The 19,455-nt window shown below is 43.0% G+C and overlaps 1 protein-coding gene across 1 annotated transcript in view; it reads right to left on the reverse strand.

Annotated features, from left to right (window-relative positions):
- LOC110530258 (heterogeneous nuclear ribonucleoprotein L-like) overlaps positions 1-17,232 on the reverse strand; it is a 70,608-nt gene extending 53,376 nt beyond the window's left edge. The window contains exon 1 of the mRNA XM_036986453.2: positions 16,767-17,232. Within this exon, the coding sequence (XP_036842348.1) occupies positions 16,767-16,970 (204 nt within the window). The 5' untranslated portion in view covers positions 16,971-17,232. The remainder of the gene's footprint in view (positions 1-16,766) is intronic.
- Positions 17,233-19,455: the final 2,223 nt, after the last annotated feature.

Raw genomic sequence — 19,455 nt, forward strand, 5'->3', positions numbered from 1 at the left:
CCTAGTTGAAATTATAAATGCTTCTTAGTCACCTTTTCCTGTTGTTTATTAAAGTACTTTTCATTAAAATCGTACGGTTTGGTTTTAAAACTTCAAAACCAAACGTTAGGTCCAGGTAGTCGCAATAATAGATGGGTTTTGGTTAAATTGCGATTTTAATGAATGGACTGAATTCGGAGCGGCTGTTTTTTATTTCTTTAAGCGAGGAGCAGGTTTTTAGCGGAGTGGTTCAAACAGAACGATGAGCAGGATTTACGACCGCTCAACTCATCTCACATACTCTGGTGTATGTGTGTTTGAGAGTGTGCGAATGGTTGAAACATGATTGCGTTTGTGTGTGTCCCTCTTGTATGTGTTTGAGTGGCGAACATCGACTGTTGAGGCTTTGCTTCCCAGGAGCCCAACCCCCTTCCCCCACCCCCTCTCCCCTAGACGTCTGGGAGGAATATTATATCATCCACAGGACAGATATGTGTAAAAAAACAACCTTGCTAGTGACAGCCCCTTCATTCCTCACTGAGACATATTCTCAAAGAGACATACTATTCAGTGTACTACAGCACATCATCCCTCTACAATTCCACCTCAGAGTTCCACCAGGCTTCAGTTGAAATGAGACCATTTCATTCTATAACAGACTGCATCCCTGAAAGATATAAGGACTTCACATTGACGATAAACATCAGTTTCCCACAGAGCTCCATCCATAAAAACAACATTTGAGAATTCTACAGGGATTGTTGCTATGTGACAATGTTAGTCTACCATTCCATTTCACATGACCCTCATTAATCATACAGATTCCTCTCTTTCATATGATCAGCCTTACAGCACTTGGATTAACACACTTAATCCAGGTCGCAATTGTAAATGAGAATTTATTCTCAATTTGCCTACCTGGTTAAACAAAGGTGAAATAAAAATGTAAAAATGTAAAAAATCCACGACAGAAATACTGCCTGAATAATGATCATCATTTAGACCAGCCTCAACTATTTTATATGAATAACACCTTCAAATGAAAGATAGAACCTGTGATAATGATTTGAACAAAATGGATTTTGAAGTAATTTGTCATTCTGACTTAAATTATGCCAAAAACACTAACCACTCAATCAACCGAACATTTTAAAGGGTAATGTTTCAGCCCAACCCTGCTCTGACACCTGTGTCGCTGTCTGAGTAGATAAGCAATCCAGTCTCATCAAGTCTGGGACAATAACAGGCCTCTCACTGGCCCTTTCACAAGCATTTATTCTGAGTATGCATCAGGCAATGTTTGGCATTTATGAATTTCAGCTGAATTCGGGCCTATTGTTTACTATAGAAGCCAATTACCAGTGTTGTGCTGTTTTGTCTGAGAAGAGTTCTGCCGGTATCTGAACACGGGCATTTATTTTTATGCTTTTTTCCTGGTGCTTTCAGGATGCCTCACTAAGGTGTATTATCACACTCATTCTGCTGGGAAACGCTGAGAGGGCAGCTGTGATGAACAGACATACACACACTTGCACACGCAAGGACACAATCACAGTTGCACACACACGTTTAGCTCCACAGCACTGGGGGCAAACACAGGACTTCCATTTGACACCTGCATTTCACCATGTTCAGTCAGACTAGGGCTGTCGCGGTCACACAATTTTGTCAGCCGTTGATTGTCAAGCAAATGGTCTCACGGTAATTGACCATTGATTAACATAAACAGATTTAGCATCTCCTGGCTTCCACACAGTCTAATAAATCCATGTAATATAGCCTACACCTTCACAATAAATCCATTATTTATTTTAGACAGGTCTAAAGAAACATGATATGAAGAAACTGTTGTCTATTTCAGAAGAACAGAATAGCATACTGTGAGATGTCCTCATGTTAGGCTCTGATATGGCTATGCCATATGGCTGTGGGCTACACTAGTTCATTTAGCAGACAAGATTTGCTTATAATTCTGTGGCATTATTTTATATTATTTTATAGTATGAAGAATACAATTGAACAAAGATGAATAAAATATAAATATTTTCTCAATTATTTCAGGGAGCGCGCACATGCAGCTATTCTGTGTTGAGCGGTTAACAAAGAAATAGGTACTCCTATATGCTTAATTTAGAGTTATTAATGTAACTTTAGTTGTTCTACAAACGGTGGACTATATGTTTAGATTTTTAATACATTGTAAGGCTGCATGATGAGACTCTAATGATGATTTGAAAAAAGTAGCTTGAAAGGCATGAGCTCTGCTTTTTTTTTTGAGCAGGCTGTTCACACTCCAATAGTCTCTCATTCACAATTTGACAATCACTTGATAATGCCTCAAATTTCACCACGCCGTCACTTTGTGGCCGTAATGCACCCTTTTGCGGGCCGGAGTGCTGCATTGTGCCCTTCTCCCCGAGAGTGCTGGCCAATCCGAGGCTCTCCATTAAGTAATTGGGTCTTTCTCAGAGGCTACAAGTGAAGACCGACACATCGGGGACGCAACTGCGCGTGTCCTTATCCAATTCCGAGGTACATATTGAAGATATTGGAAGAACTGTCCACATTTAATTTTCGTCAGCCAACAAGATGAGGAGGCCTAATGAACAGCAAAAGCACTAGCCTATGTCAATCTACTATCCCTCATAGTACAAAAGCCGACATATTCTAATATTTTTTTAATCTCCCCAATTTCGTGGTATCCAATTGGTAGTTACAGTCTTGCCTCATCACAGCAACTCCCGTACGGACTCGGGAGAGGTGAAGGTCGAACCTCGTGCGTCCTCTGAAACCCGACCCAACCAAACCGCACTGCTTCTTGACACAATACCCGCTTAACCCGGAAGCCAGCCACACCATGTGACAGAGGAAACACCGTACACCTGCTGGCGACTGTGTCAGCGTGCATGCGCCCGGCCCGCCACAGGAGTCGCTAGAGCGCGATGGGACAAGGAAATCCCTGCCGACCAAACCCTCCCCTAAACTGGACGATGTTGGACCAATTGTGCACCGCCCCATGGGTATCCCGGTCGCGGCCGGCTGCGACAGAGCCTGGACTCGTACCAGGATCTCCAGTGGCACAGATAGACCACTGCACCACTCGGGAGGCCCCGACCTATTCTATTCTGTGCAAGAAATAAATATTCCAACATAGTCGGGACAGTTGTGGAATGCGATAGATCCCAAATTAATACAACCACTAAGATTTTAAAAAATGCAATGTGAATGATGGAAAAGATCAGAACAGTTAGCTTAAAATGTTAATACACTATTAGGCTATTTCTTCACATTATAAGCGCAGCAATGCACACATGGTAGTAGGCTATAAGCGCAAATGTTCCATTAGCAGAAACACCAATATCGAAAGTGACCTCAAACGAAATTATGCATGTAATGCTTTTATTATAAAGCTGCATTTTTATGGTGAAAATGATCTTCCCCAAACTTGAATCTCATGTACTGTTTATGTCTGCCAGTTAGGCTCTACACCCCTTGTAGTGTGGATTCATGTGCTTAAATGTTTGTGAAAAAGACCTTATTAAAACATATGGGCTAGGCTACATGAGGGCTAGGCTACATGAGGGCTAGATGAGTGCTAGGCTACATGAGGGCTAGACTACATGAGGGCTACATCAGGGCTACATGAGGGCTAGACTACATGAGGGCTACATGAGGGCTAGACTACATGAGGGCTACATGAGGGCTAGATTACATGAGGGCTATATGAGGGCTAGGCTACATCAGGGCTACATGAGGGCTAGACTACATGAGGGCTACATGAGGGCTAGACTACATGAGGGCTACATGAGGGCTAGACTACATGAGGGCTACATGAGGGCTAGACTACATGAGGGCTACATGAGGGCTACATGAGGGCTAGGCTACATGAGGGCTACATGAGGGCTAGGCTACATGAAGGCTACATGAGTGCTAGGCTACATGAGGGCTAGACTACATGAGGGCTACATGAGGGCTAGGCTACATGAGGGCTAGGCTACATGAGGGCTACATGAGGGCTAGGCTACATGAGGTGTGTGACTATGATTCAAACAAGTCGCAAAAAAAGGCTTTGTTTCTTATGCTGGGCATCATTTACAAGTGATAATATATAATTCACAGGGGATAGGCTAATATTGTCACCCATCAGACTATTCTTGATTTAATCTTGTCTTTACATATACTAAATAATATATGTGTGACATTTGTTTTGATTTAGAATGGACCAACTATCATGCACCTGTATCGAAACAGGGGCAGCAGAAAAAACACGTAATCTATGCACTTAAACATGGTTATTTTCATACCAGCCAGGTAGGCTATACTCCTGTCGTAAAGAGAAGCAATGTGCTTAACATTAGGAACGTTAAGAAATGAATATAGTAGCCCTAGCCTATAGAAAGCTGATGGGATCCTCCTCTTTTTATTAGCGGCCATCACTCTGAGGAACAACACTACCTATATGTTGCTCTGTATTCCGATCTTACGAGGGGAATGGAGACTTGTCACTTGAGTGTACATCAATCAAGTTTACTTTCTCCAGCAGTGAGGAGGGAGTAGAGAGAAAAGCCTAGACACACAGACACATAGACACAGACAGAGGACTCCACATCATAAACACAATGAACAGACCAGGCAGCATGATAGGTAAACTTAAAATCAAATCAAATCAAATGTATTTGTCTAATGTGATTCGACATTTAAATTAGATGCTGTTTGCCAAATATGCTTCATAGGTAATGTTTTTATTTTTAGGCATATCAGATTCATCCCAATTCAACCTGGACTCAGAACATTTTGTATTATTCTATACGGAAATCTGAGACACTCCATTTAGTATAATATGTTATGTTTCGTATGGTATGTATTCATTTGTGGATGTCCATCATCCATTTTGTATGATATGTTACGAATTTGCAAAGTGTATGATCAAATCAAATCAAATGTATTTGTCACATACACATGGTTAGCAGATGTTAATGCGAGTGTAGCGAAATGCTTGTGCTTCTAGTTCCGACAATGCAGTAATAACCAACGAGTAATCTAACCTAACAATTCCAAAACTACTACCTTATACACACAAGTGTAAAGGGATAAAGAATATGTACATAAAGATATGAATGGGTGATGGTACAGAACGGCATAGGCAAGATGCAGTAGATGGTATCGAGTACAGTATATACATATGAGATGAGTAATGTAGGGTATGTAAACAAAGTGGCATAGTTTAAAGTGGCTAGTGATACATGTATTACATAAAGATGCAGTAGATGATATAGGGTACAGTATATACATATGCATATGAGATGAGTAATGTAGGGTATGTAAACATTATATTAAGTAGCATTGTTTAAAGTGGCTAGTGATATATTTTACATCAATTTCCATCAATTCCTATTATTAATGTGGCTCAATGTTAGTGGTGGCTGTTTAACAGTCTGATGGCCTTGAGATAGAAGCTGTTTTTCAGTCTCTCGGCCCCTGCTTTGATGCACCTGTACTACCTCGCCTTCTGGATGATAGCGGGGTGAACAGGCAGTGGCTCGGGTGGTTGTTGTCCTTGATGATCTTTATGGCCTTCCTGTGACATCGGGTGGTGTAGGTGCCCTGGAGGGCAGGTAGTTTGCCCCCGGTGATGCGTTGTGCAGACCTCACTACCCTCTGGAGAGCCTTATGGTTGTGGGCGGAGCAGTTGCCGTACCAGGCGGTGATACAGCCCGACAGGATGCTCTCAATTGTGCATCTGTAGAAGTTTGTGAGTGCTTTTGGTGACAAGCCGAATTTCTTCTGCCTCCTGAGGTTGAAGAGGCGCTGCTGCGCCTTCTTCACAACGCTATCTGTGTGGATGGTCCAATTCAGTTTGTCCGTGATGTGTACGCCGAGGAACTTATAACTTACTACCCTCTCCACTTCTGTCCCGTCGATGTGGATAGGGGGGTGCTCCCTCTGCTGTTTCCTGAAGTCCACAATCATCTCCTTTGTTTTGTTGACGTTGAATGTGAGGTTTTCCTGACACCACACTCCGGGGACCCTCACCTCCTCCCTGTAGGCCGTCTCGTCGTTGTTGGTAATCAAGCCTACCACTGTAGTGTCATCCGCAAACTTGATGATTGAGTTGGAGGCGTGCATGGCCACGCAGTCATGGGTGAACAGGGAGTACAGAGGAGAGGGCTCAGAACGCACCCTTGTGGGGCCCCAGTGTTGAGGATCAGCGGGGTGGAGATGTTGTTACCTACCCTCACCACCTGGGGGCGGCCCGTCAGGAAGTCCAGTACCCAGTTGCACAGGGTGGGGTCGAGACCCAGGGTCTCGAGCTTGATGACGAGTTTGGAGGGTACTATGGTGTTAAATGTTGAGCTGTAGTCGATGTACAGCATTCTCACATAGGTATTCCTCTTGTCCAGATGGGTTAGGGCAGTGTGCAGTGTGGTTGCGATTGTATCGTCTGTGGACCTATTTGTGCGGTAAGCAAATTGGAGTGGGTCTAGGGTGTCAGGTAGGGTGAAGGTGATATGGTCCTTGACTAGTCTCTCAAAGCACTTCATGATGACGGAAGTGAGTGCTGCGGGGCGGGGCGGTAGTCGTTTAGCTCAGTTACCTTAGCTTTCTTGGGAACAGGGACAATGGTGGCCCTCTTGAAGCATGTGGGAACAGCAAACTGGGATAAGGATTGATTGAATATGTCCGTAAACACACCATCCAGCTGGTCTGCGCCATTAAGAAAGACCAGGAAGGATACCTCCAGAAATACATGTTATCTGTGAATTGAACAGAGTAATCTGCATAAGGGGTCATTGTGGAGTCGAAGGGGTCATTGTGGAGTCCCACATATGCTCTCTCTAATTCTCTCTTTCTTTCTCTCTCTCGGAGGACCTGAGCCCTAGGACCATGCCCCAGGAATACCTGACATGATGACTCCTTGCTGTCCCCAGTCCACCTGACTGTGCTGCTGCTCCAGTTTCAACTATTCTGCCTTATTATTATTCGACCATGCTGGTCATTTATGAACATTTGAACATCTTGACCATGTTTTGTTATAATCTCCACCCGGCACAGCCAGAAGAGGACTGGCCACCCCACATAGCCTGGTTCCTCTCTAGGTTTCTTCCTAGGTTTTGGCCTTTCTAGGGAGTTTTTCCTAGCCACCGTGCTTCTTCACCTGCATTGCTTGCTGTTTGGGGTTTTAGGCTGGGTTTCTGTACAGCACTTTGAGATATCAGCTGATGTACGAAGGGCTATATAAAATAAATTTGATTGAATTTGATTGAAGGTTGATGCGAAACTTATAATGATATACTTTCATACACAAACTAATTAAACACACACAAATACATAAACTAATTCAAACACACGCAAATACACAAACTATGAACACATGCAAATACACAAACTAATTAAACACACACAAATAGACAAGCAAATTAAACACACACAAATACACAAGCAAATTAAACACACACAAATACACAAACTAATTAAACACACACAAATACACATCAAATTAAACACACACAAATACACAAGCAAATTAAACACACAAATACACAAACTAATTAAACACACACAAATACACAAACTATGAACACATGCTGGACATACACATATAATCACACAAAATCACAATGTCAGCCAGTGCCTTTATCAATCCTTCTTTTCTACTCGCTGCAATTGCCGTGACTGATGTGAGCAGCTGCAAACCCTGAAGCATGTGATCACATGGTGACGGTCTAAAACACAATAATTGACCAAAACAAGGAGCATTGTTCCTAGTACTCTAAAGACAGCTTCTACGTAAGACCCAGACTTCTAAAGCGCAGAAATACCTTTAGACTGTTAACTCAATCACATGGAATGAACAAAATGTGAGTAACAGGCATAGAACACTAGAATCATAGCACTCGCACACACACATGCACACACGCACCTTCTCAGCATGCACACACACACACACACGCACCTCCCTACGACACACAACATATACTGAACAATACAAATGCAGCATGCAACAATTTCAACAATTTTACTGACTCACAGTTCATTTAAGGAAATCCGTCAGTTGAAATAACCCTTTACATGCTGCTTTTATATTTCTGTTCAGTATAGTTCTACATTAAGGGCATAGGGCAGACCGCACATACACAGTTCACTTCAACACCTCCTAACAAACAGGGTCTCAACAACATTAACATTTAAATCAAACTCATGGAAGACCCCAGGAAGATTAGCTAACTTTACAACGTTAGCTGATGGGGATCCTAATAAAAACATATACAGTGCCTTGCGAAAGTATTCGGCCCCCTTGAACTTTGCGACCTTTTGCCACATTTCAGGCTTCAAACATAAAGATATAAAACTGTATTTTTTTGTGAAGAATCAACAGCAAGTGGGACACAATCATGAAGTGGAACGACATTTATTGGATATTTCAAACTTTTTTAACAAATCAAAAACTGAAAAATTGGGCGTGCAAAATTATTCAGCCCCTTTACTTTCAGTGCAGCAAACTCTCTCCAGAAGTTCAGTGAGGATCTCTGAATGATCCAATGTTGACCTAAATGACTAATGATGATAAATACAATCCACCTGTGTGTAATCAAGTCTCCGTATAAATGCACCTGCACTGTGATAGTCTCAGAGGTCCGTTAAAAGCGCAGAGAGCATCATGAAGAACAAGGAACACACCAGGCAGGTCCGAGATACTGTTGTGAAGAAGTTTAAAGTCGGATTTGGATACAAAAAGATTTCCCAAGCTTTAAAACATCCCAAGGAGCACTGTGCAAGCGATAATATTGAAATGGAAGGAGTATCAGACCACTGCAAATCTACCAAGACCTGGCCATCCCTCTAAACTTTCAGCTCATACAAGGAGAAGACTGATCAGAGATGCAGCCAAGAGGCCCATGATCACTCTGGATGAACTGCGGAGATCTACAGCTGAGGTGGGAGACTCTGTCCATAGGACAACAATTAGTCGTATATTGCACAAATCTGGCCTTTATGGAAGAGTGGCAAGAAGAAAGCCATTTCTTAAAGATATCCATAAAAAGTGTTGTTTAAAGTTTGCCACAAGCCACCTGGGAGACACACCAAACATGTGGAAGAAGGTGCTCTGGTCAGATGAAACCAAAATTGAACGTTTTGGCAACAATGCAAAACGTTATGTTTGGCGTAAAAGCAACACAGCTGAACACACCATCCCCACTGTCAAACATGGTGGTGGCAGCATCATGGTTTGGGCCTGCTTTTCTTCAGCAGGGACAGGGAAGATGGTTAAAATTGATGGGAAGATGGATGGAGCCAAATACAGGACCATTCTGGAAGAAAACCTGATGGAGTCTGCAAAATACCTGAGACTGGGACGGAGATTTGTCTTCCAACAAGACAATGATCCAAAACATAAAGCAAAATCTACAATGGAATGGTTCAAAAATAAACATATCCAGGTGTTAGATTGGCCAAGTCAAAGTCCAGACCTGAATCCAATCGAGAATCTGTGGAAAGAACTGAAAACTGCTGTTCACAAATGCTCTCCATCCAACCTCACTGAGCTCGAGCTGTTTTGCAAGGAGGAATGGGAAAAAATGTCAGTCTCTCGATGTGCAAAACTGATAGAGACATACCCCAAGCGACTTACAGCTGTAATCGCAGCAAAAGGTGGCGCTACAAAGTATTAACTTAAGGGGGCTGAATAATTTTGCACGCCCAATTTGTCAGTTTTTGATTTGTTAAAAAAGTTTGAATTATCCAATAAATGTCGTTCCACTTCATGATTGTGTCCCACTTGTTGTTGATTCTTCACAAAAAAATACAGTTTTATATCTTTATGTTTGAAGCCTGAAATGTGGCAAAAGGTCGCAAAGTTCAAGGGGGCCGAATACTTTCGCAAGGCACTGTATATATATATTTTTTTAAATCAACAGGTTCCTTTGTGGGAGAGCACAGCTAATAAAAGATGGTGAGCACACTTAGTGAAATAAAATTACAGACACAACACACGCAGTCACCAACACACACACTATACACACACTCAATTCTTTCTCAGTTTGAAAAATAATTCAATTCGCACATCTCCAAAAGAGCCAGTGGGAAATCGAACACATATTTGCACTGTTCTTCTGGCAACAGTGGAAGACTTGAGATGCTGTAGGAGAAGTCAGGAGGTCATTTCACAGCCTAAAGGAGGAAAGCTGGAGACATATGAGAACAAAGTTCCCTCTCACATTCTCTCTAACCTAACAGTTGGGGGAGAAGAGGAGAGAGAGGGAGGAAGAAGGGAGGAATGGAAGCTAGAAAGCTGGAGTCTGTCACTGAGTAAATTCCCTGGGAGGAGGTTGTAATGGGAGGCTTTCTACAGAGTGGTCTGTAAGCAGCAGGAGGCTTCACACACACAAACACACACTGTCAGCACTGCTAGAATTACCTAGTTTGGAGCGCCTTTATCAAAATAACCCCAGCTTAAAAAGAACAACTTGAAATTGATATCTTTACCTTTATGGGTTTTTTTTCAACCTTTGACCCTTTGTTGTGCCTTGGATATTACTTAAAATGTTTAATATATTCTGGCACACGAGGTAGGCTACAATGTTTACACTGGTAAATAGGCTATTGAGTCAAGGTCATTAGGTCACTTACCTTTTACACACAAACTAAACAAATACACAAAACTACACCACTGAACAAACCATACACACATAACCACATTCACACTACAAAACCATGCACTCGTGCTCAGCCGTCATCAAAACAGTGCTTACAGTGGAAATCAAACAAGACATCCAACTGCATAAATTCAAATGTGCTTTAATGATGTCTTGAAATAATATTGTTTTTCGCTAATCTCAGAAATCGGGTTTTGATTTGGAACAGTCTAGTTGTCTCTTCCACAGACTTTCAGACAACTTGAAGAGGTGCTGTGCTTGTCTTCTCTCTTCTCTACTGGGTGCAGAATGTCTCAACTAGGGATGTGCACGGTTATTCCAATATTCCAATATCTGACGGGTATTAGAATTCGAATTGTCTGACAAATAAAATATTGGCCTTATTTTAACACTGAATAAGATTTTTTCTAAATTAAATTGAAATATAAATTTGACAATTTTACATACAAGGATATACCATGACATTTCAAATTATTAATTTAATAAAACTACAAACCTTTCAGTGCAGATTTTATGACGTGTGCCCCATTAAAAGACCGGTAGCCTTCACGTATGTAGCTTGTTGTTTATGTTGGCCAATTGATGCGCCAAAGAGGCTCAATGTGTAGCAAGTGGAGTGGCGTCAGTAATGCAATGCAAGAATAAATACAATTTGTGAATTAAAGGTTAGCGAAATTAGAAGGAGTAGGATACAATGATCAACCAACAGTAGGCTGTTGTTTTATCTGAATGGGGTTGGAGAGAAAGCGCAGCATATGGGCCTCAATTAGCCTAGCTAGCTATAGCTGGCTAGCTAGCTTCTCTAGGCTTCTCCAGACAAGACAGGCACTGTTATATGAGATGATAAATAACATTGTGGTTGCTACAAGTTAGCTCGTCTTGGCTGTAGCCGAGTTGCCTTGGCTGCATCTCTCTCTCCCCCTCCTTCTGTTCGCTCCCATACGATCACACGCTGGCCCCTCCGCAGCTGCAGCAATAGAGCGCCAGCCTCTATCCCTCGTGCAGCAGTGCTCATGTTAAAACTTAAGTTAAAAAAAACAACATATGTATTTCGACAAAAATTCATGATAGTATTTGAATAGTGAAATTATTTTAAACCCCCCTTCTGTTTGCTGGTAGCTTAATCTCTCCCTTCGTCAGGAGTCTCTTTTCCATCGTCTTCAAAGACGGTTTAATATATAAATACATTCTATGCCACAGGCTCAAACACCATTTTTAAACGTATTTTTCTAATCGTTTAGGTGTGACATTTCGTCATGGACTTGTCTGTCTCTGTCACTGTGCCGATGGGGAAACCATTGACTTACTGTATACAAAAATGTTTTATAGCCCCCTCTCTCTAAAACCTTTCTCTCTCTCTCTCTTTATCTCTCGCTGTCTCTCTCTATCTCTTTATCACTCTCTGTCGCTCTCCCTCTATGTCTTTATCTCTCTCTCTCCAGCCCACGGCTGGTTTTCAGTAGCAGTCCCAGCTGTCATATTACCAGTAGTGATGATTCAGAAGACACTCTGCCCTCTCAGGAGGTCACCCCCAGCCTCAGTCCATTTTATCCTGTCACCCTGCATCACACAGCAGCACCCAGTCCACACACACACACACAAACCTGGTCTGTCTGCAGTCCATGCTGCCTGCAAGGTCGCTCTCACAAACACATGCGCACGCATGCAGGCACACGCACATACAAACACACTCACACACACAACGAAACACATCAGCAATGAGGAGAGGTCCCAGCACTATCTGCTGCCTGCATACCAGATTAGAAAATTAAAATCAATATGCAATTTCTTAGATATCCACATAACTGTTTATGGTGGGACCAATCCCATTAAAGCACATGGCAGGACGGAGAAAAATAAATTGTCATCATGTCAAATTCCAGGTGTTAACCATGCACAAACTCAGCATCAGCATCCAGCACTCAGATATCAGGTAGGCCTTTATGCTACCTAATTGGGCAGCCTGGTCTCATAGACTAGACGTAAAATAGTAAATGTAAATCCTCCGAGACCCAAATTAGTATGATATGTCACGGTTAATGCAAACATCTAGCAACCCAAAGGTTACTCGTTCGAATCTCATCCCGGACAACCAATAACGCGAATGTCTAGCAACCCAGAGGTTGTGTGTTCGAATTGCATCAAGGACAACTTTAGAATTTTAGCTAATTAGCAACTTTGCAACTACTTACTACTTTTTTAGCTACTTTGCAACTATTTAGCATGTAAGCTAACCCTAAACCTAACTTTTTAGCTAACCCTTCTCCTAACCATAACCATAACCCTTTAACCTAACTCCTACCCTTAACTCTAACCCCTAGCCTAGCTAACGCCACAAGTTGTGGATAAGCGCCAGTATAGAGTCAAAGTAGAGTCGCACGCAATTCAACGGCTCAGACACAAGAGGTATGTGGCAGGGTCTACAGTCAATCACAGATTACAAAAAGAAAACCAGCCCCGTCGCGGACCAGGATGTCTTGCTCCCAGACAGACTAAATAACTTTTTTGCCCGCTTTGAGGACAATACAGTGCCACTGACACGGCCCGGAACCAAAACCTGCGGACTCTCCTTCAATGCAGCCGATGTGAGTAAAACATTTAAACGTGTTAACCCTCGCAAGGCTGCAGGACCAGACAGCATCCCCAGCCGCATCCTCAGAGCATGCGCAGACCAGGTGGCTGGTGTGTTTACGGACATACTCAATACAATCCTTATCCCAGTCTGCTGTTCCCACATGCTTCAAGAGGGCCACCATTGTCCCTGTTCCCAAGAAAGCTAAGGTAACTGAGCTAAATGACTACCGCCTTGTAGCACTCACTTCCGTCATCATGAAGTGCTTTGAGAGACTAGTCAAGGACCATATCACCTCCACCCTACCTGACACCCTAGACCCACTCCAATTTGTTTACCGCCCAAATAGTTCCACAGATGACGCAATCGCAACCACACTGCACACTGCCCTAACCCATCTGGACAAGAGGAATACCTATGTGAGAGTGCTGTTCATCGACTACAGCTCAGCATTTAACACCATAGTACCCTCCAAACTCGTCATCAAGCTCAAGACCCTGGGTCTCGACCCCACCCTGTGCAACTGGGTACTGGACTTCTTGACGGGCCGCCCCCAGGTGGTGAGTGTAGGTAACAACATCTCCACCCCGCTGATCCTCAACACTGGGGCCCCACTAGGGTGCATTCTGAGCCCTCTCCTGTACTCCCTGTTCACCCACGACTGTGTGGCCATGCACGCCTCCAACTCAATCATCAAGTTTGCAGACGACACTAGTGGTAGGCATATTTACCAACAACGACGAGACGGCCTACAGGGAGGAGGTGAGGGCCCTCGGAGTGTGGTGTCAGGAAAATAACCTCACACTCAACGTCAACAAAACAAAGGAGATGATTGTGGACTTCAGGAAACAGCAGAGGGAGCACCCCCCTATCCACATCGACGGGACAGAAGTGGAAAGGGTAGTAAGTTTTAAGTTCCTCGGCGAACACATCACAGACAAACTGAATTGGTCCACCTACACAGACAGCGTCGTGAAGAAAGCGCAGCAGCGCCTCTTCAACCTCAGGAGGCTGAAGAAATTCGGCTTGTCACCAAAAGCACTCACAAACTTCTGCAGATGCACAATCGAGAGCATCCTGTCGGGCTGTATCACCGCTTGGTATGGCAACTGCTCCACCCACAACCGTAAGGCTCTCCAGAGGGTAGTGAGGTCTGCACAACGCATCACCGGGGGCAAACTAGCTGCCCTCCAGGACACCTACACCACCTGATGTCACAGGAAGGCCATAAAGATCATCAAGGACAACAACCACCCGAGCCACTGCCTGTTCACCCCGCTATCATCCAGAAGGCGAGGTCAGTACAGGTGCATCAAAGCAGGGACCGAGAGACTGAAAAACAGCTTCTATCTCAAGGCCATCAGACTGTTAAACAGCCACCACTAACATTGAGTGGCTGCTGCCAACACACTGACTCAACTACAGCCACTTTAATAATGGAAATTGATGGAAATTGATGTAAAATATATCACTAGCCACTTTAAACAATGCTACTTAATATAATGTTTACATACCCTACATTACTCATCTCATATGTATATACTGTACTCGATACCATCTACTGCATCTTTATGTAATACATGTATCACTAGCCACTTTAAACTATGCCACTTTGTTTACATACCCTACATTACTCATCTCATATGTATATACTGTACTCGATACCATCTACTGCATCTTGCCTATGCCGTTCTGTACCATCACCCATTCATATCTTTATGTACATATTCTTTATCCCTTTACACTTGTGTGTATAAGGTAGTAGTTTTGGAATTGCATTTCGCTACACTCGCATTAACATCTGCTAACCATGTGTATGTGACAAATACATTTGATTTGATTTGATCATACACTTTGCAAATTCGGAACATATCATACAAAATGGATGATGGACATCCACAAATGAATACATACCATACGAAACATAACATATTATACTAAATGGAGTGTCTCAGATTTCCGTATAGAATAATACAAAATGTTCTGAGTCCAGGTTGAATTGGGATGAATCTGATATGCCTAAAAATAAAAACATTACCTATGAAGCATATTTGGCAACCAGCATCTAATTGAAATGTGGAATCACATTAGCCTATTGTCAGGTGTTCACTGTTCACGTTCTTAGCTACAGGTGGATGTGTGGACCACTGTGGATGTTGTTGTTGCTCGTCCATTTGATGTAGAAACATTATTTGGGAGAGAGCACAGATAAGGTGCGTGCTCCACCGCAGGTTGTGACATCAGGCAGCTGAATCTGTCTTGTCGGTGGCAGACTCGTAGCTTTTCCATGGTGATAAGGGGAAAAGCCGATCAACGGACTAAAGATCTGCACTGCCTGAGGTAGCAAAGACCAAAACACTGCATAGCTAATCTAGATAATGCGTTCAATGCCTCCCCAGGCCAGGACCGGTTTATGATAATCTGCGGAGAAAATGTAGCAGAGATACGGACACAGAGCAGGGAGCTGGTTTCGCTTCCCACATTGCTGTTTGTTGTTGATCTCAAAGCAAGGCATGCTGGGCTGTATTCTGCACCCCGCGGAGGTTGAAGTGAGATAAATCAGATCTAAAACATCAGGATTCTCAGTTTCACTGGACAACTCAGTAGACTGGTTTACAATCCAAAGACTCAGTTCCCTCTTTTACACGCCGGGGTCCACTTCTCTTCTGCAGGGTTAAACGTGTTTCTGTAGACTTATTATACGTTTGTAGACTATTTACTTTTAATTATACTAAACTACTCATATCATGGTAAAGTCTGTTGCAGGGCATGAGCAGTTCTTCACATAACTTAATTCCAGACATTAGACAACAGAAGTGAAGATGTTCCCATTCGCATCTGTAGCCTATCCAAAGTAAGCAACCCCAAAGACTAGACTATACTGACAGTGTAGCACAGTCTACTGACTATGTAAGCAGTGCAAATCACGTCATCATGTCAATATGTACTTTTACAAAAAGCAGTGGGTAGAGGACATTTCCTAAATGAATTGCTAATAACAGTGATATTAGGCCAAGTGACATCACTAACTTCACAAATGTCATTCAATATTCGTGACATGTCACTATCATAGTAGGCCTAAAACTACAGTAGTCAATGAGGGTTCAGTATGTTTCAACTCCTCTGTAAAGCACTTGCTTTTTCTGCAGTTTGATGTCATGCATCAATTGTCCAATAAATCAGTTATAATCCATGTAATTTGGATCATATTACAATCCCGTTTAACTTCAACACGTGGGCATCTAGTCTGAACACGATTTACACCTTGTCAGAGTAGAAAATAACTATAGGCTGCCCATACATTGTACGATGTTTACCTGGTGAGGGTACCCTACATGTGAAACAGCCTGTCAATAGACCTCTTGACTGCAAAGGGCAGACAGGTTATCAAACGCTGACGAACACAATGAATGAATAGCCTATATATAGGCTAGGCTAATATTTCAGTAGCAACACTGTCACCACTGTGTCACCATTGCCAAACAATCCTAGTAATGTTACGAAACATTGTAACAGATCAGATTCAGATATATATTCGATGGCCGCGCTTCCCTACCTACCCGTCTTGCAGGTCCGTATTTCGTTGTGGTCCACAGGGCTTTTTTCTCGGCTCCTACATTCTCTACATCTCCGAGCAGCCCTGCAGACTCCGAGTCTGAGTCCTCTCCCTCCTCCAGTTCCTCGCCCTCCTCCACCTCTGCCGTCTTCAGTCGCTTCGGCGCTCTCCCATACTCCCCTTCCTCGTATTCTTCAACAAGTGACATGGCTCTTCAGATGGACAGCGATTGAACCCTTCTTAATCTGGAGATAGAGCGTGAAGACGGACTAGTGGTGCGTCGAAAGTTCCCTCTCGTTCTTTTTTGTAAATGTCTCTGGCGTAGCGTGCATCAATGAAACCTGAATGTCCTTCTGTAAAGCGCCCTCCTCCGCGGTTCTGTACCAGAGAGCTGCCCAGAGAAGGTGAGTGGAGAGAACCCACCCAGCACGTCCGTCATTGGACAGTCTGTGCTTGCTACTTAGGAATACATCTACCGATTGGTCAGTCTTTGTGTGTCAACAGAGAAATCCTTCGCTCTCCAGTTTCCACATTATGCAGTAAAGAAGTACGCAGAAATGATTGCCGCTGCTCGAGCTGTCATATCTCCTGCGACAGAAATAATGTTTGAATTTGAAAATTGCAACATAATTGTGATACCATTGCAATTTTATTCCTAGCTAAATGTTGCTGACATCACTGATGATTCTTTGGGCCTTTTAAAGATGGGAGAAAATATCTGAAGTCCTGAAACAACTCTCCTGCCCCAAGTTATAGCTGCAGATATGAGAATCTCCTAAAAGTGCAGAAGAAGCCATTTTCCCCCAGTTGGGGAGATAACAATCACAACACCATCCACCTCCTTTGGTAGAGCATAGGCCTTCTACCAAACCAATCTCCCACAGAGCCACGGGCACCATCCTGGGACCCATTTTCAACACTTCCAGAAGTGTTGCCACAGCACCTGATAGTTGGTGCACATATTTGTGTTGCACCTGGTCAGGGATGGAATTTAAGAATTTGGAGAACTGGACAGACCTGACGAAGATCCGGTTCGGATCGAAACGTTGTCTGAAAAGTACTAGCTTTGGGCTAGTTTAATTTTCATATTTGCACCTGATATATGCATACTTTAGTCTATTGTCGGGTTCTCTAAAGTTCCCACTAAGATGCTAGACTTGAGTGCATCCAAGAGCTGAGAAGATCCTCCAGCTCAGTGGAACAGCCGTCCGCTCCATATTCTTACAGCCAGTGGTATATTGTTGAGAATCATAACTACAGTCAAGAGAAAGCCTTCTCACAGTACTAGACTAGTAGATGTGACTGAAATATGTTTATCTTTCTAACCAAGGTGGTAAATTGGCCTTTGGGCTTCCTGATTCTGCATTATGCTCAGATGAAACACACAATACCCAGTGTCCTCTGCTTAATCAATAGCTCTAAACAAAAGGTTCTGGATTCAGACTCTCTATACTTCAGGCTTGGGTGTGTCAGTTTCACAAGTACAGAAACCCAATATTTCCTTACCTTCTCAGTTTTATATGCTGTCCTTGTGCGCTCTAGATTCTTTGCCCACCTAAGTAATACCGGTAGGCTAAACGTACTAGCTTAAAATGACAATCCATGCCTAATGTTTATTCAACGTCCACCTCTCTTCTCCACAGAGAAAGCCTGGCTGTCCCTGGATGACATGGTAGCTGTGTTTGTTAAAGCTTCAAACGGCCTCCGTCTGATAATCGGGGCTGTGTTGAAGCCACGGGAGGCTGCTGAGGGGAGGACTGCTAATAATAATGTCTGGAACCAGAAACCATGTATTTGATACCATTCCACTTTTTGCGCTCCAGCCATTACCACAAGCTCGTCCTCCCCAATTAAGTTGCCACCAATCTCCTGTTGTTGAAACCCCTGAGACACTCCCCTATAGACCCTGTTAAAGCGAGAGATATCACCACATCATCATCTTCCTCTGACCCTACACACAGAGGAACCAAACAACTGGGTGTTTCCTTCATCTCCTCATCATGACCTGAGAGTCAGGTTACACCCCAGCACAAAGGGAAGCATGCGTTGCACTTAAATGTTTTGTATGCCATTGTTTTGTATGACGCTGTTTTGTATGACACGGTTTTGTATGACGCTGTTTTGTATGACACTGTTTTGTATGACGCTGTTTTGTATGACACTGTTTTGTATGACGCTGTTTTGTATGACACGGTTTTGTATGACGCTGTTTTGTATGACACTGTTTTGTATGACGCTGTTTTGTATGACACTGTTTTGTATGACACTGTTTTGTATGACACTGTTTTGTATGACGCTGTTTTGGATGGCACTGTTTTGTATGGCACTGTTTTGTATGGCACTGTTTTGTGTGGCAATGTTTTGTATGGCACTGTTTTGTATGACAGTGTTTTGTATGACGCTGTTTTGTATGACGCTGTTTTGTATGACACGGTTTGGATGGCACTGTTTCGTATGGCACTGTTTTGTATGGCACTGTTTTGTGTGGCACTGTTTTGTATGGCACTGTTTTGTATGACACTGTTTTGTATGACACTGTTTTGTATGGCACTGTTTTGTATGACGCTATTTTGTATGGTGCTGTTTTGTATGGCACTGTTTCTATGACATGGTTTGGATGACACTGTTTTGTATGACACGGTTTGTATGACACGGTTTGTATGACACGGTTTGTATGACACTGTTTTGTATGA

This window comes from Oncorhynchus mykiss, chromosome 1 (assembly GCF_057628025.1).
Source record: "Oncorhynchus mykiss isolate SJ-2025 chromosome 1, ASM5762802v1, whole genome shotgun sequence".
Lineage (NCBI taxonomy): Eukaryota > Metazoa > Chordata > Actinopteri > Salmoniformes > Salmonidae > Oncorhynchus > Oncorhynchus mykiss.